At 44.1% G+C, this 25814-nt stretch overlaps 1 protein-coding gene across 1 annotated transcript; it reads right to left on the bottom strand.

Moving 5' to 3' along the window:
- Positions 1-57: 57 nt before the first annotated feature.
- Positions 58-25796, bottom strand: PRPF6 (pre-mRNA processing factor 6). The gene is made up of 21 exons (XM_076352453.1): positions 25662-25796; positions 24559-24727; positions 23655-23773; positions 22918-22996; positions 21792-21968; positions 20799-20954; positions 19994-20088; positions 19105-19261; positions 18730-18892; positions 15651-15769; positions 14770-14988; positions 13016-13138; positions 12034-12155; positions 10735-10873; positions 9629-9748; positions 8235-8411; positions 7223-7356; positions 6639-6730; positions 4418-4532; positions 2236-2362; positions 58-1439 (listed from the first exon to the last, which is right to left on the bottom strand). The coding sequence occupies exons 1-21, from the start codon at positions 25730-25732 to the stop codon at positions 1287-1289; spliced, it is 2826 nt and encodes a 941-aa protein (XP_076208568.1). The 5' UTR covers positions 25733-25796; the 3' UTR covers positions 58-1286.
- Between the last annotated feature and the right edge of the window lie 18 nt (positions 25797-25814).

Below are 25814 nucleotides of genomic sequence, written 5' to 3'. Positions count from 1 at the left end.
TCTGCTATCAGACGCACTCTTCCCAGCCAAAGGGCAAGACCGCATTCAAAGAGAACGTAAGGAAACAAAAAAACAAGCTGTATTTTATACATATTGTCCAAACAAGTGACAAGGGGTTTTCTCCTCCAACTAAATACATTATAGAATGCACATACACAGACCTGGATACTTTTGCTACATCCTAACATGTAAGACATTCCAGCTTTTCATTCAATGATCACAAGAAAGTCAGGTTTTTGGGGGTCAAAATAATACAGATCACAATGGCAGAAAATTGAAGACAGCTTATAAAGGGTCCCAAACACAAAGCATTTCCTCTCATGAATCTCCTTTTTTCCATCTGCACTTGAAGAGAGTCATCCCAAACATCCCAACTGAAAGCAGCTGCCACTGTAAAAGTGCACAGTCTCTCAACGACTCTAAACACAGGTTGTTCCTTCAAAAGGGCCTTCAGGGATTGCTGGATTTTGCCTTCTTACTTTAAAATACCACTGTGCTTAATGAGATCAGACACCTAAAAGAATAAGGTTATACTATATACATTTAAAAATTGAGGAAAAGGTCTCTAAAAATATGCCCTCGAATTTCACAAAATGCTCCATCTGCTCAGGTTTGAGGAATACTTTTGAGTTGCGCTGCAGCTTGCCAGCAGAGGAGACCAAGCTAAACCAGGCTTGTGGCAAAAAACTAAAAAAACAACACTAAAAAAAAAAAAAAAAAAAAAGAGGGGCTAGCCCAGGCCTTCCCCTCGGCTGCTGGTCGTCCCCCAGCAGAACTCCACTCGTCTCCTTCAAGGACATTCAGTGTATTCAAACAGCAACAAACCAGATCTGCTGACAAGGAACCAGCATCAGATGGGCCAAACACTAGAGAAACTGCACAAAGGGAGACAGGACGGGACGGGAATGCATGCTAGGGAAGAAACCAGAGGAACTGCTAAACGTCAGAACCCATACAAGCACTAATTAAAGCTTGTATTTACAGGGGGGATCCAGGCATCAAAATGAAAATGCCAACGGAGCCTCACAAGACTGCTCGTCTCTCCTATGTGACCCCAGCAACAACGTCCAGACGTGCTGCGGAAGCTGACGACCGCGTTGTGTGAGCCAAGAGCGCTGTCACTGGGAAGAGAAGGAAGCAGCTTTTCTTTTTGGAAGAAAGATCTTTCATATTGCCATCGACCTCCTGTCCTCTGAAATCTGTGCCACTGTAAGGGTGAACGCACCGAAAGCAGGTAAGCAGACAAGTCCTACAGAGATGACTAACGCAGCTGAAGCCAGCGTACTCTAGAAGGTATTTTTAAGCTTGGCTGCCACCAGCATGAGAATCTCTCCGATCTTTTTCTGCCAATTCTCTATGTCCTTGGAGACGTCACACCAGAGCTCTCCGTGGCGAGGTTCAGCATTCTCACAGCGCTTCCTCACCTCTTCTTGTTGTTCCTATGAGGAAGAGAAACGAGAGTTTGCAAGTCTCTTAATGCCCTGGTTTGTTCCAGCACAGAGCCAAAAATTTAGCAACCCCCTCCCTGATTCAAACACTCTTCCAAAGCTTACGGTGGGTTTCTTGTTTTGTTTTTTTAAAGGCAGTACCGAAGCCCGAGTCAAAATTCAGTGGCAGCAACTCTCCTGCCTCACCGAACAAACTGGCCGAGTTACAGTCAAGCAAGTTTTGGCTACACCAGAGAAATTGCAGCAACTTCCTTTGCGTTACCACCTGCATGAGATCCCTCAAGTGAGAGGGCTCTCTGAAGTCGGAAGATAAACATTCCCATCATTTCAGTAATACCAGGCAGTAAAAACTGCCGTAAGAGATTAGAACAGACTGTTCCTCCGGCTGTGTTCACGTGCAACCTGTACTCGACACGTGTGAAGAAACGGGACTAGTTACACAAACCCAGCATCGCAGTTACAGGAAAACGTCCTACGAGAAAGCTTGCGTTTTACAGAAGGAAGATTGATTTCATAGATTTTTGCACAGACTAGCATGACTGTGGACAGCAAAGCAGTCCGAAAGACAGCTCAGCTAATGACAGAGCCTTTTAAAAACCACCACACAGGCCTGTTCATGCTCACTCATGACCAGGCGTGACAGCCGTAGCCTCATCTGTGAGCCACACAGGCGGCGGCGGCACCGTGCTCAGCCCAGCACCGCAGCAATCCCCGGGACTGGGTAACCAACACCGGCCAGGGATTCCTGCTGCCTTCCCCAGCTCCCTGTTCCCAGGCACACACTCACCTCTGTGCCATGCTGGAGCTCAAATTTGTAAAAGAAAGCCCAGGCATCCCCCAGGTCAGAATCTATCTTCACTGTTCGGTGGAACCATTCTCTGGCCTTGGTTATTTTACGCTCACTCCAGAACAGCCTGTTGAGAAAAGCAAAAGTGAGCCGACAAATAGCCTCTTTAGAGGAACATGCCAATCTGCAAGCACTCCCACTTAAAGGCTCTACAGGCATTTCAATTATTTGCTCTCCCAAGAAGGAAACAGCAGGTTTTGTAGGCATCTGCTGACTGTCCTTCCCCTGGGAAGGGAAGAGATACGAGAGGACCGAAAAGAACATCCACCGCTTCCTCTTCACTCTCCCCCTCGTGAAGCAGGTTAACTTAGCCCCAGGAAGAGAGAGACCCTCCTGAGAAGGGAAGTATTATTCTCTGAGCTCAATCTTTGCTAACTCAGTTGCTTAATTTTGCTGTTCCAGATTTGGCGTAGAAAGAGACAGGATCTTATGCCTACATCTATTTCCTCTCCTCCAATTTCTTAATATTTCAAGTCGATTTTAGCATCTGACAATTAAATAACTTCTAAAAGCTGAAATGGCACGCACGTTCCTGGAGCCATGGCTGTGTGCAGTCACACGTTCACATCCACGAAGCATGCTCTAGTGGAGCAGACCTATCTCGTCAGCTCCACTCTACAAGGAAAGGCGAGCACGTAAGCTTCCACACTCAAATCCCTGCCTGGCACCCAGCCCAACCGCTGCCATTTCAAAAAGGTACTGGTGAATTCTGAAATTTCTCCCCAGTAATTACCCAGCTGAGTCAATAGTCTCTTATAGTTTCACTCCTTTGCATTAAACAGTTCATTTGAGCTAGTAAGGTCTTTATCAAATCAGACAGCCATCACTCATAAAGAGCTTAGCCAGTCATAAAATTATACAGCTTATGTGATTGTTTTTAAGCCCTGTAATACTCTTGATTGTTCCATGTTAAATAAACTGTGATTTAAAAGAGCATGAACAATGACAGCAGAGGCTCAACACCTGCAGGTAGTGGCCATTTTCAGCAACCTATTTAACAGAAGTTTTTCACAGATGTGTGACACTATGGTATTACTGCACCCACATGCAAGTCGTGATGGGAGGTGGAAGCTGTTTATGTTGGGATTAGCTGCTAAACTGTCTGAGGTTGCACCAGAAGGGGCCTGGAAGCAGTTTCCATAAAGCAAAAGTTAGCATTTTTCTCACTTGCTGCTAAAGCTGAACAAGTCAGCTGTCATTATCTGGCAGAACCCAGTGTTGCAGTCACTGGAGTGTATCCTACAGTTTTCTTTGGCTTATAAAAAAGGGTTGTGAAAGAATTGGGCAACTGTTTGGACAAAATGCTTCCTGCATTAACCTCTTCTGGTATTTCTTTCTTCAAAGGAAGAAAAGTTAAGTTTGTTCCAATCACGACTGCTGTAGAGCTGTTTGCACATCAGATCAGAAAGGATATGGCGTGAGTCAATTCTAACACTGGCTTTTCATCACTGGAAGCCTCACAACTGGATCTAGACAAGTTGACAATTCCTAGTAGATTATCTTCCCATTTCAGAGAAACAAACTACAGTATGACTGGTAGTCTGCATTCCAGGAAGGGCCACAACTGAAGAAAACTGACATAGCAGAAATTCAGGAGGGGAGAAGACTACAACAGGACAGAATTTAGCTCAGGATTAAAAAAAGATCTGACAGGATCTAGGATAGAGAGAAAAGATGAAGAATACACAGTCAGCCACATAAAAATTGAAAAATAACCAGCAAAAATTGTCCCTAGTTTCAGAAATACTTAAAACATCCTATAAAACTTAATTAAGCCTAGTTCATCTGAAGGTACACTGAAATCCCTTTCAAAGGACACAAAGATAGCAATTTTTCAGCACTGGAAAAGGACTCCGTGTGAACGTATCGTTGTCTGTGCCGCAGTCCCAGACCCTTGAGGGGTCCCAGAACAGCTTGAGGGCAGGTTGACATCCCCTGCTTTGAATCAAGGGCGAGATTGGCACAGTTACTAGGAGACAGCCTGAGAGCTGTTACTTGCTTTGAGGCTTATTAGAGCTGCTGCAGCCAGAATCACACGGTCGTGCTCGCGTGCAATGTTTCATCATGGATGCAGCCACACACAGAAACAGGTATTTTTACTACATCAAGCGCAGGAACTCACTTGGCCACAGCCAACAGGACATGTGGGTCATGTTCACACTTCTTGAGAGCATCCACGCTCTTGGTCTTTCGTTGCGGTCGCGCTTCAAGGAAAATTGCCTCTGACCACAGGATTCCTTAAGTCAAGCAGGAAGACTGTTTAGTGTTATTTCCGAGATTAACCCTCCCCATCCTGTCATCAGGCCAGTGCTCTCTAACACAAGCAGCACTACTGCCCCCACCCTGGTGGTTATCCATGCCCCGACCTCATCCCAGATCACTCTTTCTGCATGGATACTTCATTCGGTACTCTGAATTTTTAGCTATCGCTTCCACCACGCTGGACCTTCAGTTCTGAACGTCTCTGTACCATAAACCCTCCTGCAGCTTCAGCGCTCCCTGCGCTGGTGTGCGCTAACCCAGAGCTCACGCCTTTCAGATGAGACATTGCAAGCAGTGGAACAGGGGAGGGCAACTCAGCATTTCAAAAGTGAAAGATATCCATTTGCCTGAATGGGAAACTGCAGTGGCAGAAGAAGTCCCAGAAGGTGCAAAGTACACCGTTTGGAAGCGGTTTCAAGGGTGCGAAAGAGCACCACAGTCTTATTGATGCTGGCTCTCCGCACATACGATGAAGGACAGAGTAGGTCCAGGAAAGCTGGGTTTAATCCCTAGTTCCTTTCGCTGCCAAAAGCAAGAAAGGAAATACGCTCAGAGGAGCATGAAATCTTCAGTTTCTCATGTCAGCCAACCATACCTGCTGATCACTTCAAAGCAAAGCCTGAAAGCTCGTGTCTGCCAGGACTCTATCAAAGCGCTCTCGCTTCCCATAAACTGCACCACGGGAATATACACAAGCTTTGATGACTGCGGTGAGAGACTGGAGCAGAACTCTTCTCTTCTTCCTCTTTATATATAGGGTCAAACCACATTTTTCAGGCCTCTATTTTCAGGCCTGCTGAGGACACAAACACCATTATATTTCAATTTTACTCTTTGTGCAGCCTGCCTACATCAGGCATAAGCAACCGGGAATCAATTCAGCAATCGATGGACGCAAGTCTCTGGTTTACATGACTGTAGGTGTCCAACGAGCTAATTCCTGCAGGCTTTTATTCTGGTTTGCAGAGTTTTTAGATAGAGTCGGAAGCGATTTTATTTAAACAAAAACTGAGATCCTGCTGCCCATTTCCATAGCAACAGGCAGATTCTGTAAAAAAAGCCTGCGGTGGCAAACACTCATTAAGCATTAGGTCATTCACAAAACAAAGTGGGACTTGAGTGGTATTGCTTTGTTGACCCACTCACATGGTGAGCAGCTTGCAATGAGTTTATCATGTCATAGAAGTCACGTAATTCCCAATTATTCCACTGGGACTTAAGCAGCCACCAGTTAAACACCTTTCAAAACCTAGCCTGAAGGCAAGCTAAAAAGGCTTGCCCTGCAGTAGACTACTACATTTTGTAGTTATGTGACATCTTCTCTCCAAAGATGTCAACATGTTTAAATAATTAAGTCTTCCCGCAATTCTGCTAAAAAAAAAAATAGGGAAGCATTATGCACTTTCTCCTCCCATCCCAAGAGGCAAATGTTTCCACCACTGGTTAGAACCAACTGACTTACATTATATGACCTATTAGCCTTTTCTTAAATGAGTTAAGATAATCAAAAACCAGGACTAAACAGTTATGGTACATGATCCCCTAATCGTGACCACGACTGAAATTTGCTGCCAGCACAAGTTATTAAGCACACAGTTAGCAGTGCAACCAGTGCAGGCAAACCAACAACGGGAAGTCTCCTATGGCCAGCTGTACTCCAATGAGACAGGGAAAAACCCATTCTTTTTCCGCTGAACTTCCTAACTACAAACACTCGAGAGTCTTTCTTCAGTTTTAAACCTTGGCAGACTTCTATCAGCTTCAGAGGAAAGCCACCCATATCCAAGATGCTTTCCCAGGAAACGCGGGGACAAACTGTGGACCACAGACCCAATAATATACTGGATACTGCAGCGAAACGGAACGAACACCAACCTGTGACCTCTCTGGTGCAAGATAGCACAAAGCAACGGGGATTATTCACAAAGACCCTCAAGATTTCATTTGCAGAAGGATGACTGACACCTCTTCCAAAACATAGTATTTTGAGACCTGGCCAGAAAGGACATCTTGGGAAAAGATGTGCCTTTATCAACTGGGCAAAACAACCATGTTTAAGATAGAAATGAGATCCAGCTCACCTGAATTGGGGCATTCTTGCAATGCCTTGGCCATCAGAGTATTTGCAATATTCTTCAACCCAGCTCTGTACTCTAATCGCACAGACTCTAACCTGGTGAGGAAGAGACTCAGTGATGATATTTATGACAACGTATTCACTATGCGGAAACAAACAGCAAGTCACATGAAGGTCACTGGAAATTGCAAACATCTGCCCACATTCTGAATACGTGTAGGTGACTGACATCCTCCCATTCCTCTCTGTCTAAAAATAAACACGACCTTTATTCTATAATAGCCTAAATCAAAAACAATCTGAAAAAGGGACTATAACAGAAATAAAAGATCCCTGAGTTTTCATGCTCTGTGCACTGCAACTATCAGTAAAGAAGTAACTAGTCCCCAGCTCCTTAGAGTAGCTACATACTAGCCAGGATCACCAAAGCATTTCTGGTATTCAGAAAAAGTTGTTAGTCCAGAAGAAACTCTAGGACGGGCATGGTCATAAGTTCTAGGCTCAGATAGCTGAGAAGATGTAAAATAGCTGGCCCAAAGAGTGCATTGGCTTCGTAGCCCAAATTCAGTTCATCTCCACACAACTCACCAGAGATCTGGATTCTTTGGATTCTTGAGGCGAGACTTTTCCAAGATGGCTCTTGCTCTAGTCAACTGCCCAACTTTCTCCTCCAGCCTGGACAGCAAAAGCCACAGGGGTATGGAATGGGGGCACTTTTTCAACTGTTCAAAAAAAAAAGTATGGTAATATGTAGATTTGGGAAAAAAAAAAAAAGTCTTGTAACCCCTATAGAAAAGAACTTCCCTCCCTACATCCTTCTGGAGAGTTTACAAGAAGAGAGAAAGTTGATTACGTCGCTCAAATTTCTCCTAGTTAGTCTTACAGCACAGAACAGTACAGAAGTTTCTCCTATACCCAGAACAGTCGGGTACATCAACCATGACTGAGCTATCCCAGTAGCAAGAGAAAGAACACACCTCCCTTAATAACACATCTACAATTTCTGCTCCGTCTGGAAATGGAGGGCTCTTATACATAACCAAACCACAGCAACAGAGTGTGCAGGAAACAGGCTGCCTCTGAAGCCCGGGAAGTCATTAGGATATCGACACTGGCAGAAACCTGCTTCCATATTACTTTCATGGCTGAAAGTTCTGAGTTTCAGAAGCATTTACACCCAAGGACACCGATTACCATTTAAAAGAGACACGAGTGCTCTGTAGGCCACCTCCTTTTACTGTGTGTATCTAAGAGCTCGTTAGGAGGCTTTTCTTTTAAGAGTTCTGCTTTTAGTCTTTACAGGTCTTAGAGAGTTATTGTGCAATTACTTTTTTTCCTACCAGTGAGGAGTCGAGCATACAGCAACCTCTCTCAAGCAAGAAAGTGAATTTTCCACACAGATACTGGGTAAGAGAAATTCTTCCTGCTTATTTCAAGGTCCTAATTGTTTTTTGTTTTGTTATTGTTTTAACCAACGACAGAGAGAACAGAAATCATCTCTTCGGTTAGTCTGGGACAGAGCCCTCTCCATTTTGATTCAAAGACAGACATCTCTCCACGCCAGAAGCACAAAGCAAACTTGCACTAACATGCATCTTACCCCTTGATTATAAGCCTCCCGTGCTTTCTCTGCCAGCTCCTTTTGTTCCTCAATTTGTCCCTTCATCATCCACAGTTTGGGGAAGTCCTCATAGTGCTTCAGGGCTTCCTCACAAAGCTCCTGGGCTGCAGCAATGTTCCCAAGCACCCATTCTAACTTCACAGACTTCATGAAGACCTGAGAACAAACCAGAGGTGTTTATCACTAGCAACCATTGAAAAACCATTACTCCATCAATGCAGTGGGTTCCCACTTTCATACATTCATTAGAATGTTATTGATTAGCTACAGTTTAAAGTAAAAAAAAAAAAAAAAAAAGAGCAGGGTTAAATAACAGTGGGAACAGATAACAATGAGAAAGGTAAATGCAAATATTAAAGGAGCTGGAACAGCGCGATCAATCTATATCTCACCTATTAGCATCAAGTTGACATTTGTATAGTATTTGTACAAAGAGCATAGCTTTACGAGCGCAACCAATTAACAAATTTGAGCCTGCTTCATCAGCACAATCTGATCTCCTTAGGTCCAGGCTACTAAGACCACCTATTCTCACTTACAGCTTCAAGTCGCAACTGTTATCTTGTTAATTACAAACTGGTACATACACTTTTCTGCCCCCAAATGCCTTTCTTTTAGCTACACATGGAAGTTACAGCTGCGAGAAATACATTATAGGCTGAAGGCTGTTTCACTACTCTTTGATCCCTGTCCTCCACATTCCCAAACTCCCCCCACCATGACTTCGCAAGAGAGGCATCAAGTCCAAGACCAGACCTTCAGCCCCAGCTGCTCCCTGACTGACAAAAGAGGAAGAGGACAGTGTAAAAGATCTAGGATAGAGCAAAAATTGGGGGGGGGGGGGGGGAGGCAGGGGGGAAACCAAACTCATTTTTCTTTTACTTGGACAAGTTAAAATGGTTCTGTACAAACAGCTGAAAATTGGCAAAGTTTATGATACCAGAAGTAACTCTAGAGACAAACACAAGAGTATAACTTTAAACAACAAACAACCAGAGCTGCCTTTAGCACAGCAAGCATGAGTCTTCTGTGAAAGTATTTTCTCCCTCTTTTTTCCAAGACATGCTTTTATGCAACATGAACGTTATACAAACAGCTGAAAACTGGGAATTTCCTGACTTTTGCCATTTGTGTAAAAAAAACTGAAACCCTTCACTTGATCCTAGCCTTTTTTTCCCATCATGCCGTGATTTTGTGTCGCAATTCGCTGGAGAAGCGCTGCAGCAAAGCGGCCACATGCCTGCAAAAGGCAATGGCAGGGAGCCATCTGGTCAGTCACTAAGGCCGCAGAGCTGAAGGAACTCCTCCTTCCGCCTCAAACTCCCCCGTGGCCAAGAGAGGTCTCAGCCTCTCCACCCTTCACACATCCTTACCCTTGCAGTGGGGGCACTGCTGCGAGCTTTTGCCAGCAGCCTCCTTGCTCTTTCATACTCATTGTTTTCTGACTCGAGCTTCACGGCAGCCAGCCAGATCTCCTCGCTGTTGGGGTTGGCCTGCAAGAACATAAAATGACAGACAAACGCACACAGTGAATCAACAGCAGATTTAATCCTTCGTTTGATCCAGATTAAAATTGAAATCAGAGCTTTGTCAATCCACACTAGGATTTTTTTCAGTCCAAGCTCCTCCCAATCTTCTTTGACCTTTGAAGTTTATAGAAATTCTCCAAAACAGATGCACAACACAAAGATATATGCCAGTTTAGAAGTTGGATGCTTCTCAATTGTTGAAAAGCATTAATGCTTGATCTTCTGAACTTCCAGTTTAAACACTGAAAAGATCACACGGTCTGCCACAGAGACCCTCGTTTTATTATCCCTGAGAAAAAAAACCTGAAGCTTGAATTCCTAACGGAGGTCTGTGAACACCCCTCCAAAAAAAGTAATTTCAGTGGCAACTGTGTCAAAAAGACTTCAGGACGGTAACAAAAAGCACCAGGAACAAATTTCGGAAGTAAGTATCTTTTACCTTCCATCTCAGAACCTGTCATTTGGTTTTGCTATCGCTTAGCTTTTAAGCCTCATTCCCAGTGTTAGAACTGTATCGCTCTGCCCATCTTTCTTTCGGCATCCAGCAGACAATTCCCTTCATTTTGCTGTGGATTAGTGGGTTTGGTCCAAGCCCTAAGTAATGCGGTATCCTCATTAATTAGGGCGGACCCTTTTTACTGAAGAGAGAGATGACCCAATGCAAGGAGATTCTGATCCATGACTGGGGTTGGTGGGAGCCGTGGTAGTAAAATTGATGGCGTGCGAGCTCAGAACCTGGTGCGGTACTACTAAAAGAGTAGTAATCCAACTCTTGCTTCCAGCTTGCCGCTAATTTACAGGAGAACATTTTGCCACAAAAAACAATCAAAGAACAGCGGAAGCCCCCGTCATTTTGAAAGGCAGCCGGAATCAGGTGTTGACAGAAAAAGCCTACTCTGTATTCTTTACCAGTCGTACTTAACACCGTCACACAAGTCTAACACACTCACCTGGAAAGCCAGGGCCAAAATGCTCCTGGCTGCTGGCACGTCTCCTGCCAGCCACTTCGATTTGGCTCCCATGAGCCAGAGCACTTCCGCTTTGGGACAGTGAGCAACAGCTCTCTGCAAAAGAGCCTCCAAGGATTCTCTGAGACAAGAAAGAGCAAGTTACAATCACTCGAAATACTGCCAAAGGCGAGCTCTCACACACCATTTCCACTATCACTCAATGTTATAAATATTGTTGCAAAGTCCAACGTTGTAAACCTTGATAAGTGGTTTCATAACAAGGAAAGGGTGGGGTCTTTTTTCACAAGGGTTCTGAAATCAGCACTCCACAAACGGCTCATTGTTCAGACACCTTTGTTTGATAGCCTCTGCGGAAAGACCCTGCACGCAAACAGCTCATTTGTCTTGGAAAGAGCCATTCTTCTTAACAAACCTTAGTAGAAACTGAGACAGGAAGTTTTTCAGAATTATTAGATGAAGTTGGCTTGATCTTACTGAATTTTTTTTTTTTTTTCTCGTCTGGAAAATATACTTTTCAGGTAGAACAAGGGGCTTAAAAGCCAGCCACTGCTGGGAAACATGGGAGGACAACATCAAAAGCAAAGACATACTTGTTCAAAAAAAAAAGAAAAAAGAAAAGACGCCTGAATGAGGCAGAACTCAGCATCTGCAGTCACTTCCACACAACAGGCTTGTTGGCTTTAATAAGGCCGATTCCACACGCATAAGTGGTCTACTGCATAGATTGTTTGCTTTATTCTAAACTTTGGGCAGAAAGTTTCAGATGTGTAAAGCTTTATGAATAAACTTCAAAATAAGAGGCCTGAACCGTGACAGTATATCACCAATCTTAATACAGAATGTGATACACATTCACAGTATGTTTAATCAGAACATGCCAGAGACGCTCGGACAACTTCAGCAATGAAGTAGTTTACCTATGAAAATTAAATTAAACACATGCTGTATTTCTAGGTGATTTGTATTCCCAATTTTTTCTAGAAATGCCTTCTCAAAGATGACCGTCCCTACCCTGCCTATTCATAGCTATTTTAACCAAGTAATCCCTATTGCCAAAAAACTTTTTACGACTTTGTAAAAACGAAAGATGTTCTGACCACAACAATAACAAAGAAGGTCAGACCTGCAAACAGCGCCAGCGAGTTTCCACCAGCTGAACTAACTCTGCACGTGCAACGCACCACTTCAGGGATCATCTTGTAGCTTTTCTTCCCCCTCCATCCATCACCCTGTAACAAGGATGAACCCCTCCACCCAAGGATTATGCGGCACACGTACCTCGTTCCATGGTTCTTTTCAAAGTACGCTGCTCGCAGCCACACACTCTTCTTGCTCGGGAAAACTTGCAAGGCGTAGGCATAAATTGCTCGGGCACACTCCAGAGCATTATGAGCAACACACTAAGGAAAAACAGATCAGAACCAAGTCAGTTTAGGGTTGCACTGACATCAAGCGCAAGAAAGAATTACACATGCGTAATTCAACACAGAACTCAGTAACTCAGAATAATACATGATTTGGGGCATTACATATAACAGAACAGTTACTATCAGCTTTTTAAAGGAAGCAGGGAGGAAATTTTCAAGCGTCCCTCTATCAGAGCACAAGTATCACCGGCCTTTCACCGGGACTGACACACACAGGCCAGCCTGAAAAATCAGCAAGGCATTGTAAATGCTCTCGTGTTTGCGCTTCATTTGTTTTTTACAAGCAAAACTAGACGCGCCACAGCATATGCCCCCCTACTGCTGTAAGCCCAATTCAAGGCCAGTGAAGTGGACATTTCTCATGCTGAAATATAATTTAGTTTTTAGTGCATGTTCAAACTACTCCCCTAAAGCAAAGAAAGCCTGGTAAAACTTTTACCTACTCCCCTGTGCAGTCTTACGTTAACTCTTGAGCTACAATGTTTACACCTTGAAACTCAGCTCCCAGTTCCTTTAACCAGACCCTCAACCTCTGCTGATGCCACACACACAAAAAAATTCCACACCAAAACCAGCAAACAATCTATCAGAATACCACCTTTTTGCTTAGTAAAAATTCAAATCTGAAAAAAGCTCTGCAATACAGTAACCTCCTGACAGGCAGACTGGCCAAACGTAGGCAAGTGGTGTGGGAATCACATCCACTTTCACCGATAAAAAAAAAAAAAGGTCATTTCCCAGGGTCCAGTTTGATTTCCCACAATTAAAATTAAAAAGAAAAAAAAAACCAACAACAAAAAAGCACCAAAAACCAGCATCACAGCTGGACATACACTGTCTGCGTCTTCCATCCAGGTATGTTTCCGATCCTCTTCCTCAATCCCAATCCCAATCACAGCTCGCATGATTGCCTGGCATGTGGCCACACTTCCAGCTTTATCGCATTCCTCAGCATCCTAGAAACAAGAGTAAAGCCCTGCTCATTTTAAGAAATCAGCACAAGAAGTTAGATTCCGCAACAGCAACTCCCCATGCGCAAACACAGACACATTGTGGGTCACTGCCACGTTAAAAATATCTTATTACTCAAACGCATCTTGACACTAACTAGTGAGCCTACACCCACAAGGAAGGTGCTATAGTCGTACACAGAATTAATCAGAAGTTGGTTAAGAAACAGAGCACATCCACTGAAAAGGAGTAAGTGTGACAACGCGTGACCTTTCCAGCCTGAAAAGTCTCCTCTTACAGCTCCGCTGACCTGCCCTGGGCTGGGCCAAACAGGGACCTGACCAATAAAAAACTGCAAGAATTTGAGAAGGAAGAATTGTAACATCAAAGCTACTGATCTTCTTTCAGCTTTGGGTTGATTCTTAAGTCTCGATAAGGGCTAAGCAATAACTGAATTTAAATGAATACACCCTCAACCGGTGTTAAGTTAAAGGTGCAAAGGCTCTCTCACCAGAGCATATAAGGAAAAGTAGAGTTTTCTGACATGCAAAGCTTTCGGAAAGCCAAGCATGTCTTGCTTAAACTTGTTAAAAAGGCCTCTGATCAGATAACAGAAATGGAAGAGTTCTAGTACTGAATAGGAACTCGAGAAGACAATGATGCAGAGGCTATGGTGGTGTTTAACAGAAGTTGAAATTAACCTTTAATTGTTTTACTGCTGTAAAAAAAGTTATAATTCTTTTAGATGTTAACACAGATATCCATTTAATATTACATACTTTGTTCATTATCAATACTCTCAAGCAGTGCGCCAAGAACATTTTGCTGCCTTGCCCCACTGTAAGTGATTTTAGTAGTAAACTGGTTTAAAGACTTAGGCTTAAACAAAGCACAGTACATATTCAGGAGGAAAGGGGTTCTTTTAACCTGGACATCAGGCCATTTAAATGGCAATAGTCTTTGAAGTGTCTCACTAACTCAGGAAACTCAAGCACCACAGCTTTTGAATGTGACCAAAACACTGGAAACCCCTACAACTTTTTGCTACTTTTCTAGTACAGAACGTCAAAAATATGACGACCTGGGATGAACCTCCACAGAGGTTGCGTTTCGTGAACGTCACTGTACACCACAGTTCCACATGCCAGCTGTGACTACTTCGCACAACCTCAGGACTACAAGCCAAAAAAGGACTAACAGAATATTTCCCGCCTCCTGCATATGCAATATTTTTACTGACTTCTTACAACACTATCTGACAAAGACTTCTTTGGCAAACAGATACCTTTTAAGCCAAAAGAGACATATGCAAAAAATACATAAATCCTTCACTGGAGGCTTAAGGCCTCTGTCCTACTTAAGGCAGCAGCGGCTTCAACTTGAAGCTGGTTGTCTTCCAGAACAGAAGTAAACCAGAAATTCCTCAGCTCAACACACGCAACGTTACCCCAGTGTATTGCCCAACTATGGCCTTGGCTCTCCTCAGCTTTTTAGTCTCACCTCTTGTATTTTCATGGGGATCTCCACTGATAAACCTAGTGCAAAATGACTCTATCCTACAATATCTTGTATCAATAGCCTTCAAAACGGAACTTGAAGAGTTCATCTAGGTCTCTAACCAAGACCAAGCAAATACCTGTATCCATTGCTCTCTGTTGATTTCCACACCGTTAGCCCTAAGAGATGTGATGGCTCTGTCAATGATTTTCTCCACCATCTGGGTGTTTCCATTGGCTTCCTCCAGTTTGGCAGCAGTAATCCAGATGTGACGATCAGTTGGAATATTCTCACGGGCTTTGTTAAGGACTTTACGAGCATTCTCATATGTCTCCAGCCTTGCCAGCGCAAGCCACAGCTGCGGAGCAACAAAAGATGTATTTTAGATTAGAACAAGGAGATGACAACACCGCCGTATGGCAGTGTTGGCCCAAAGATAAGCAGCTTTATGCTGTTTGCTACTAGTTGGCAGTTGTCCTCAAGTAGTATAAGCAGGCTGCAGAATACCAATGGAGAAATAGTAGAAACGGAGTCTACTACTGCCTGCAAAGCTCAATCCTAATCACCTCGAGCTATCCTCTCCATTTGCTGGGCTGCTGCACTCATATTTTCTGTTCACATCACCTTTTAAACAGCTGAATATTACACTCTGGTTCAGTGTTCCAGAAACGAGCAATTTTGCTTTAGATTCCCCAGGCTATACATATGCTTGTTTTCACAATTGTCGAGGCACTAAACATGAACACGAACGTGGCTAATTGGCTACAGCAGGCACAGCAGTACACTGGCATAACTAACGTAACAATTACACAGGAAAATGAGGCATATAATGACCGCCGGACAATTAACTCTGGAGAAAAAAAAGCACAGTCCACTACTCATCACATCCTTCGCATTGTGGCATAAAGCGCGTGGTACAAAACTCATACTGCGCTTACTCTGCCTTTTGTTTTCAAAGCTCTACCACCCACCTAAAGTGGTGTGTAGGGGGTTGCTTTATTCTACTTTTTTAAAACTTACTTCAACACTAGTCGGACAGCACTCCACAGCCCGACTCAGCATGATCCTGGCATCCTCAGGTTCTTCTAACTCCACGGCTGCTTTCCACAAACGCACCGAATTTGGAACATGCTCAAGGGCTAGAGAGGCAAAACAACTATGTCAATCATGACAAAGTAGCTCACCAAAGAGAACTGTATTTTTTAAAGATGATATATTAAAGGCTTTGTCCTATTACAGATGAAATTTCCTGAAAGAGAGAAGGGAGGGAACTGTACTTGTATTAGCTCTTGCTTCAACAATGAGAACTTAAAATCAGAAAATAAAAAACTTACTTAATAATTTTAATTGGAAACAGGTTTTGGAGAGCCAAGGGCTTTTTCCCTGTACAAGCTGTAATTGCATCCTCTTCAGTAAAACACCTAGCTGAACAAAGCCTCCAGTCTCAGCAAACAAGCATATGTAGGATCTTCAAAATTGGGCAGCCTAATCATGCTGGGTCTCCCTTTATAAAAAAGGAGCATCTTCAATACTGACTAATAACACAACCTCCTTCTTCAGATGTTGAAACTGTCCCTTCACAATTTAGTTTTCCCATAGGCAGCTCCTGACAGCTTAATGGATCCCAGTTTAGCTTCCCAAAAAGTTATTGGCCCGCTATGCAAAAATAAAACAGGAGGATGCGTAAAAGCTTAAAGGTATCGCTGACACTAACACCCTAATCCACTAACACTGAATCCAAAGCATTCTTTCAGCAATGCAATATGGGCTCCATCATAATTAAGAGCCTTTGAGGCTTCCTTAATCTTACCCAAGAGTTGGCTACTGCTGGTAGAAACTGCGTTCTCTGCAGACTGTCCTACATGTGCTGTCCGAAACATTAAAGTCTAGACAACAGCTTTTCTCAGTCTGTCTCTTCATAACCTTCTATCTTAAAGATACATTGAGAAACTAAAGGGTTTGGTTCTTTTTTTAGCCTTTTGTCCCTACAACTTACACCACAGATTACTAGTATTCGCTGCATTGCAGTAGTAGTTTCATTGTTTCCATGGTGATCGTACACAAATGTGCTATGTAACAGAGGACTGAGTACATCCTTCTTCAATAAAGCAAGCACAATTGCAGGGCCACAGAAACAGGTGGGAAGAGGCATCTAAGCCTACTTTGAAACTAGCTAGGCTTCTAGGCAAGGCTGTTCCTTTAAGCATTCCTGCAAAGGCAGAGGCACACTGCTGGGCCTCAACTTCAGAGCGCATCCCAGCTCTACAGAAATACACAGAGCATTTACAAGTAGTGTGCACCGACGATGCGGGCATTAACCGTTTCTCCTCGAGTCTGCAGCAGCAGGAGATTTTTCTGAAGAATTTAAGTGCATCATACCAGCCTGCAAGAGCTGAAAGCATCACTCAGCAGGACAGAATGTGTTTTCATAGACAGAGCATTTGATTTTTACACCTGAAGATGCATTTTAAACACTCGGCTTGCTGGCTCTCCAGTCAGAGAAAGGCTTTAAAAACTCCAGAGGTTCTGCTGGGTAGTAGGAATGCACACAGCCAACAGACGAGAGAAACACGTTATGGAAGACCACACTTCAGTGACATTACCTGGCAGTCAGTCTTTTTTATTTTAGGAGAAATAATGGGTTAAACTGCCACTTATCTTAAGGCTGTATACACAAACAGCTCCAAGCATCATATTACTGATGTTCCCTAGGTAGCAGAGGAGCACTGTGAAGCCGTTAACAGGCAGAAATTGGAAAGAGAATGAGAAATCATGTTCCATTCCACTAACAGCTTTGTATCAGAGATTAAGTAGGTGGTTCCAAAAACTGAACCAAGATGTTCTTCTCTTCGCAAATACAATGTCTAAAGCAAAACTCAGTACTTAACGGGTTAGTCGCTGCTTTCACACAAGATGCTCTCCTACCCGAGCTGGACTCAGAAATCTATTTCTGCTCATGTAAAAGTTTTTTTCCTGTTCAGCATCTATTACTGCTCTTGAGAAGGACACACAGTGTCACAGGAGCGACACTCCACAGCACGCTGCGCTGCTTAGCCAATGAAAAATAAAAAAAGCTACTGAATAGTCAATATCTGAACTCCTACAACTTCAAACCCAGGAACCTTTAAGTGCCTTTCATCCATGTGCAGTAAGAGGTCATTCCACCAGAGATGTGCAATTTTATATGCAATAGTAAGAGGTAGGAGGCAATGTACTTCCTTTGAAGCCAAGACATTCAATACTGCAGACTGCTTCACAGTGATTTAGTAAATGTATTAAAACCAGACCCTTTTCCTTGCCTAGATTAAAGTCAGGAGATACAATTGATACAACTCAATAGTCATCAAGGATCTAATCACTACTGATACAGGCACAGTAACTTAAAGTAATCAAAGAACCAATACTATGAACCTGCGAGGAAGACCTGGGTTCAGCACAACACAACCAACTGCTGTCAAAGAGATCATTGTTTGGAAAAAGACAGTAATTCCACAAAAGAGGAAAACCTCCAAGCGCAACACAACAGCAGATGTAAGGTTTTAGGTAAGCACCACAGAGAAAAGCTGTTTGTCAAGAAGACAGAACTTGCTACAGTAAAGCAAACCCCAAGGCCCACCAGGCTCAATGATACGAGAGCCCTGAGGCCTCCAAAGCTCCTCCACCAGGAATCACTGTGGTCTCCAACAGGATACAGACAAGTTGGAACTCAAAGTCCGGCATCTTTTCCAAAACATATCACAAGGTGACAGTTAAAACACTCTTTTCTCCTTAGAGCGTCATTTTCTAACCGCTTTCATCTACCTATCTAACTTTGATCAAGTTGGAATTGGTTTTGGTAAGTGAAATGCCATTTTGCAATTGCTCAGTAACAGCAGCTTTCCCCTGAAGGATGTTTTACAAATACTTCAACAACTCTACTCTTTGACTCAATAGCAGCAAGTTCCAGCATTAAGGCACACATTATTAACAACCGCATTTTCACCAAGGATGCAAAAAAAAAAAAGCACTTAAACTTATGGACACATCTTGAACAACTTACAATGCAACAGAAACAGAGGGAGACTCAGACTTTGTTCCCTGACCCTGCAGAAGCTCTCACCTTTCCTAAGGACGCGTTTCTTTGCACGGATATCTGTCTCCAGCTCCGCTGCTCTTATATAGATTCGGACAGACTGTGGAAGGTGGCGGACAGCTTGGGCCACGACAGCCTTGGCTGTATCCCCAGGCTGAAGCCGAGCAGCTTCTAACCAAACATCTTCACTCTGTCAGGAAAAAGAAACAATCTTCCTTTACATCAAAACAAGAATTTAAAATTAGAGCTTCTAGCAAAATATGTGTTCTTTCAATACTGCAGATAGTGAAGCCGTATCAGATATAGCCTGATACAAGCTTAACAGAGAGATGATGCTGCTCGTAACCACAACCTTTTCCTACTGTCCTGCAAAGATCAGCAGGGAAGCAAAGCAATTCTGACCTTGGGGCACATCTCCGTTCCTTTCATGATGAGGTTTCGAGCCACCTGGAGCTTGCCAGTGACCTCCTCCAGCCGGGCTGATGCTATCCAGGCTGGCGGATGATGAGGATTGGTCTCTCGTACAGATTTCAGGAGCAAACGGGCTTTCTTGATATCACTAAAGGAGGAGGAAAGACAGGCAGGAAAGTTTTCAGCACGCTAGCAAACAATTCTCCCGAATCACTAAGTGCTTTACAGTCAGTTCTTCACAGCCACACTCAGATGCACAGGAACTGTGACCTCAAACGTTTCCATACTGGTGACACAAACTACACACTACCAAAACACGCTTACAAATACACACTGACACAGCGAGATCACAGTGAAAACCAGTTAAGTATTTAAGTAAGATTTTTAGGAATTACAGCTGGGCACTTGCAGTTGGAAGCTGGTAAGCACAAGCGTTGATTTAAGTCAAGTATTAGCATCAACATTTGCACGTATCGCTTTGACTTAATGGCAATTCTTTATGAAACAGGTGTCAAACTTCAGGTTAAAGAGGTTTTCAGAGGTCGTCGATCAAGCCTAAATTAGCAGTACACAGGTACAATTAACCAGGTTATTTCCTGGCTGGCCGGCAGCCGCACACTGCCATCACTCTGGCATGTTAGTCCAGGGATAGAATAGAAACAATCCCCACAACTGACGCATCCAGGTCAGATGCTAAATACATCAGTCGAAAAGACTATGCCAGATCTCATGTTAAAAGAATTCATTCTCAAAATCTCACCTATCATCTTTTACAAATTAAATTCTAGCTGAAAGCCACCCGCTCAGACAGATTTCCATTTATATGCAGGATCACAGCCATTACTAAGAGGATAAATCAGTTAATCCTTCTTAAACTTACTTGATATCTCCTCCGTGTGTGGGAATCATTGAATTCAAGTCCGTCAAATATCCTTTCGGGTCCACTACAGTCTGGCCACTCACAGAGTCCGACACCTGGGAAAGTAAAGTCAGCGCTACTGAAATGACCATTCATAGCCCCACAGTCTGCCTGCGCACATTAAAGACTGGAAAAGACACTGCAGCGACACAAGAAACCTAGGCATTCATCTGTTACCAAAACCAAGGAAGGAGGAAAACACCAAGCCTTGCTTATTAGCTTTTTTCCACCCCTAAAACACACGATTTTAACATTAAAAATTTAGTACCACTGAAAATCCAGAAAACAAGCAGCTTGGCTTTCAGTCACCAAAAGGTCTTGCAGCCCTGCCAGCTAAAGCTCATCTTTTTAGTTTAGACCAGATTTAGATGGGAAAAATCAATGAAAAAGAACAGAAGTCAACAACAATTTAAGAGTAGTATTGTTCAGCATTTTGTCCTGCATCCCTACACAGGGTAGAAGACATGCTACCCTTGGTAAAACTACCAGCGCTGTTCACCTGAGGTCCACCTCTGGTACAAGAGGGCGGTCTCTTCTCCCATAATGACCAGGACTTCCAGGGACAAACTGTTATTTCTCAGGAAATTCTACTAGTGTAGGGGGCACGAGATTTGGGGAGGAGGAGTACAAAATTATTTCACAGCTGAGACGTTTCTTCTAACACCCAAGAGAATGAAAGACTTTTCTAAAACCAGGTCTTAAATAGCAGCACACCACCAACCCCGGGTTATACCCGTGACAGATCCTGCCCTTCCCACATCCTTACCTGGCTTAGCCTCATATCCATCAAGGTGTTCCTGGCTTGGCCAATCTTCCTCATATCCAATTCGCCTGTCCCAGGTGTCATTAAGCCTGGTGTCATTCCTCCTGGGTACGGAGTATTCAAGCCCCCTGGATACGGAGTATTCAATCCACCAAATTGCTAAAAACAAGAGCGAGAGAAATACATTCCTAAAAACTCTTCTGAGATTTCAAAAATAATTCGGGCTGTTGGCTGATCTGCTCTTCTCCAACGGCTACAGGACAGAGATGCCAAAACCCCATAGGTACTTCTATGACAGTGCTTCCCTGAATAATGAGACATTTCTCATACAGGTTTTGTAAATCCGTAGGCAATTATGCAAGTTTAGTCAAGTCAGTGAAATACCTAACAAGAAAGTGAAAAATTTGAGCACAAGCATCTAAACCTAGCACATTCAAACAAGAGTACCCACAAAGTCATCCCATGGACAGCCGGTGCCAGTCAGCTTCTCCTGTAACTGCCTGACAATAGTAGCCTGTGGCGATGCAGCAACAAGCTAAATTACTTAATTTCCCGTTGACAATTAGACAAATAATTTTTAACACAATTGCTTCAGAGTTCAGCTAAACCATTAGGTGAAACTGAACTTTATTTTCTGTTCCATTTTTGCAAAACGTTGTTATAACAGAAACGGGCGTTGGTTCTGCTCACCAAAACTCATTATCACCATTTCACAGCCAGAGAAAAGAAAAATGGAAGAAAGTGTTTCTTTTCAACACAAGAACCAGGCTCTCCCTGCCTATCCTCAAGTTTTCTCTGGTAATGGGTATGCACTTACCGGAGTGCAAGCGCAGGAGTTTAACATCCAGCAATTCCTTCGACAGACTCACAAACTACACCAAGTTTTTTGGTCGAGCACCTTTTCTTCCAAATCCCACTAATGAATGCACGGGTTAACCCTCGTCTCTAATTATAAAGTACAGATCACATCGTCACCAGCTTTGCTTTCGTGCTCACCGTTTGGCGTGGGTCCACAGAAGTGTGATTTTCCCCTGACTGTAAATGCTTTGCAAAGAAGCTGTCGGGTACAGGAGTCAGCTTCTCGTAACGAGGATTCCTCTGACGCTTGTTCCTGGCATCGCCAACTTCTGGAATACTCAGCCACTCTTCTTCTGTGACCTCTGCCAGCTTCCGCTATTCAAACAGGAGTTGTCACCGTTATTTGCTGTAGAAATTTGTTCTTTTTAACAGCTCTAATTCCTTAATAGGTTTTTTTCTCTTGAAAGAATTTAAGATCAATTGAACACTTAAAGGTCAAAGGTCAGATTTTTTTCTAATCCAACGTACAAAAGAATTAGATGCATTTAATCAGAATTTGGCTTTAGTCCAGACTGAGATTCCAAAACGATTTTGTTATTATTCAATGCTACAAATATTCAGATTAATCTCAGTGCCTGCAGCATTGACTGGTTTATTACTAATCATTAGACAATAGCTTAAACAATACATTTTATTTAAAAGAAGATTGAGAGTCAGGAGATCCTGCTCATCTACTGCTCCAATACCAACGAGTTACCAGTCCCTCAAAAACAGAAGCGCAGCGCCTTCTCAAGCACTGATGTGAAGTCACAGGTAAAGCACAAAACAAAAGCCTAGGATCAAAATCTGCATGAATTTCACCACCTTGTATATCCACAAGAAAAGTGCTCAACAGGCAGAATCGCTGTGTTCTCCCATATCCCTACGAAGTAGCTGATAAACACCCGCTTCCACCAACGGAGCGCAACTCTGAAAGGCGCTGTCGGTAGAGACAACATTGCTTTATCACTTACTGCAGATTCCATCGCCACTCCGATTTAAATCGGCCCTACCGATTACACTGTCTGTAACCGTGCCACTGCAACCGACTGAAAATTATACTGCAGCACCGGAGAGAGCTTCAAAGCAAGAAGATCTTCCGCACCACCAGCTGCCAGCTTCGTACCCGTTTACTTATTTTTCCAACAGAAAGTAACTCCAATCTGGAGAATAGCAAAGTACTCGTTTGCTAACACACAAAATCTGAGCAAAGAAATGCAGAACATACGTCCACCTCTCCTGTGCCATAAAGATAAAAGTCACATTTCAGACATTTTTTCCTTACTTTCAAGTCTGAGAACTGCTGCTGAATTTTGGGTCGTTCCATACGGTATTTTTCTATTTCCTCTTTTTCTCGTTGTTCCCTTAGGAAAAGGAGTACTGAGGTTATGCTCAAAGTAACACTCAGCAAGTCTTTAAACAAAGCGTTGATATTACAGAAAAATGTGTTTGACCAGAGCTAAGGCATTTAAAAAAAAAAGGCATTATTTCCAAGCTTAGATTATCAACGTTATGACAGAGATGCCTTATCAAATAAGACAATATTGTAGTGCAAAAACAGACGTCTCCAAGCGAACGTCAGCCTTTAACGCCCTCTGACCTGTAGACCAGGTAGCAAGTTTAACAAGTTAGGTAACACTCACCGATTTACAAGGCACCTGCATTACATGACTTTTCTAACAACTTCCAGCGTGCTGTGCAGTATGCGATGTGTCAAAACCAGTCACTCGGCATCGCCCCACGTCATCTTAATGAACTGCAGTGAATCTTAATGAACTACAGCGAAGCAATTCAACCACATCAACTCTCAGAGCAAGCTGCGCAAAATACCCATCGTCCGTAAAACTTGGAGCCACAGGGTCAAAGGTACGGCATTGAAACAAATAAAAACTGCGTACGCTTCTGAAAACGGACCCAGCAGACAAGGACAAATCCGAACCAGAAAGTGGAAGAGGTAGAGGAAAACTCTAAAACACAAACTAACAGGAAAACACTCCACGCCCGCGTTGTAATTTATCCTACCTTCTTTCTTTCCTGCGTTCATCCATCCTCTTATCCAAAGCCGCATAAATAGCATCTGCTTCCTCATCGTCTTTTTCATAGGGACCGCTTGAGAACAGGCTCCCAGCGTACCCATTGAACTAAGAATTGAGAGAGAGGGGGGGAAAAAAAAAGAGGAAAAAAAGAAAAAAAAAAGCAGTATCCTCAGTTTAAAGCTCCCGTTATGTTCCTGCTACGGCCAACAGTCCCCCCGAACAACGAAAACGGATGAGCGGGCTACTTCTAACAAGACTGCATCAGACTAACACGTCCCTAAATAAAAGCAGCTTTCTTCTACCACCCCTAGCGTTTACTCTCCCACACCATTTCAAAAGCAAAACTGCTTCAAAATTGCTTTTATTAAGCAATAGATGAGATCCCAGTATAGAAAGGCCATTTTCTTCCATTAACCACTTTTTTTTTAAACTACTGAAAGCAAACAAAAAGAACAACACATTTAACTAACCAAAGTGGGGTTTAAAGATGCGAGACTACACAGGCCACATAAAGACAAATATATATCAAAGCACAAGAGCTTAGATTTCCTTTGTGCAGGAGAATACAAAATACATCCCCCAAAGTACTTAAACTAATATTTTATTTATGGATCTCTTCCCAAGACTCCCAGGGCTCTGTATAGATAATTAAACCACAACACGTGGATCGACGCCACAACAAAAATCTGCAAGCACTATGCCATTACGTATAATGAGGTCTCAATTAAAAAAAAAAAAAAGAAAAAAAGGAAGTGCTGCCAGCAAACTACAGGAAATTCTGGCCTTGAAACCTCAGCTGATACGGGGTTTCACAGCAAGAGAGCGGGGAGCTAAGGGACTCCTCTTCCACCTGGGGAAAAACATCTCCAGGATGATGAAAATCTCGTCACCTCATCGTAATTGGTGTCGTTCAAGTCTTCATCGTCGTCATCGGCCGTCTGATTCTTTTTCATCTGATCCCCAACAGTTCTCTTCCCCGGCGGAGCATGACGATCGTCCACGGGGTCATTGGCATCACGTGCAGGGCCAATGTCAGAGCGGGTGGTGAAACCTGTGGCTCTGTGTTGATAAACCAGTAGCAGCTATTTAGCACGCTGCAGCCCCGCTGTTTGTTACGCAGGCGGTCTGTCAAAATTATTACTTGTAACAGACAAATAAAAATACCATTCTTTTGCAAGAATGGCATCAGCCAGTCCCCATCCCTACCGTCCGTAAAGCCTGGGGGAAAAAATATATAGAGGGGGGAACTTTATCTACAACGACACTGCAATCGCCCAGCTCACCGCTCTACCATCCACCTTGTACCAAGAGAAGGCTTCCTCTTCTAAACTGTCTCTCTCGGTTAGACACGGTAAAAAAGCTGATCCTGCAGGCTGTAAGGCACTAGGGGGTGGGGGCCGGGGCGACTGGGGCTCCTCAGAAACCCCCCACTCAACCAGACAGTAATTTCCCAGGGCACAGCCGACAGAACCGCCCCAGCGTAAGGGCACGAACAACTCAGCGGAGGACAAACCTAACTCACACCCAGCAAAGGGCAACTCCTGGCGTCCACCCGCCACCGAAACCTGCCTCTCACTGTTCCCAGCACAAAGGCACCCAGATTTAATGACTCTTAACGGGGCCCCACGTACACACGCAGTTACGGAACCCGCTGACACGATCCCCCTCCCAGCCAGCGGCGTCTAAAGCGCCCGGGAACTTATCCCCGGTGCCGGGTCCGCATTTAAATGGAAAAACCGCCCATCCGAACGGTACCGCGGGCCATCTCGCAGGAATAACGCTTGGACAGCCGAGCAGGCCGCGCGGGGCCTCCGGCCCGCCCCGAGGAGACGGGGACGGACGGGGCACGGGCACCGAGCCAGGCACGAAACGGAGCCCGGGGGGCGTCCTGAGGCCCGGCGAGGAGGGCGGCCGGGCCGTGAGGGGGAGCCGGGGCGGCGAAGGCCCAGGCCGGGCCCGCGGGGGAGCCGGGGGAGCGCGGGCGGCGCCTCACCCGCGACCCAGCCCCGGCACGTAGCCCAGGGGCGCGGGCATGCCCAGGAACGGCTTCTTCTTCTTGTTCATGGTGCCGGGGGCGGCGGCGGCGGCGAGGCGGGACCGGGGCCGGGGCCGGAGCCGCTGGACCCGACCGGGAGAGCGACGGCGG

Source organism: Aptenodytes patagonicus, chromosome 14 (genome assembly GCF_965638725.1).
Source record: "Aptenodytes patagonicus chromosome 14, bAptPat1.pri.cur, whole genome shotgun sequence".
Classification (NCBI taxonomy): domain Eukaryota; kingdom Metazoa; phylum Chordata; class Aves; order Sphenisciformes; family Spheniscidae; genus Aptenodytes; species Aptenodytes patagonicus.
This window is presented reverse-complemented; position numbering and strand designations above follow the sequence as displayed.

What these genes read in the sequence shown, in the direction of transcription:
- PRPF6 (XM_076352453.1), bottom strand. Translation starts at nt 25,732, where the DNA reads ATGAACAAGAAGAAGAAGCCGTTCCTGGGCATGCCCGCGCCCCTGGGC. An exon ending in CCAAAGAATCCAGATCTCTG is followed by an intron (nt 6,731 to 7,222) that starts GTGAGTTGTGTG and finishes CTTCCTCACCAG; the next exon opens with GTTAGAGTCTGTGCGATTAG. An exon ending in GTCCTGTTGGCTGTGGCCAA is followed by an intron (nt 2,363 to 4,417) that starts GTGAGTTCCTGC and finishes TTTTCTCAACAG; the next exon opens with GCTGTTCTGGAGTGAGCGTA.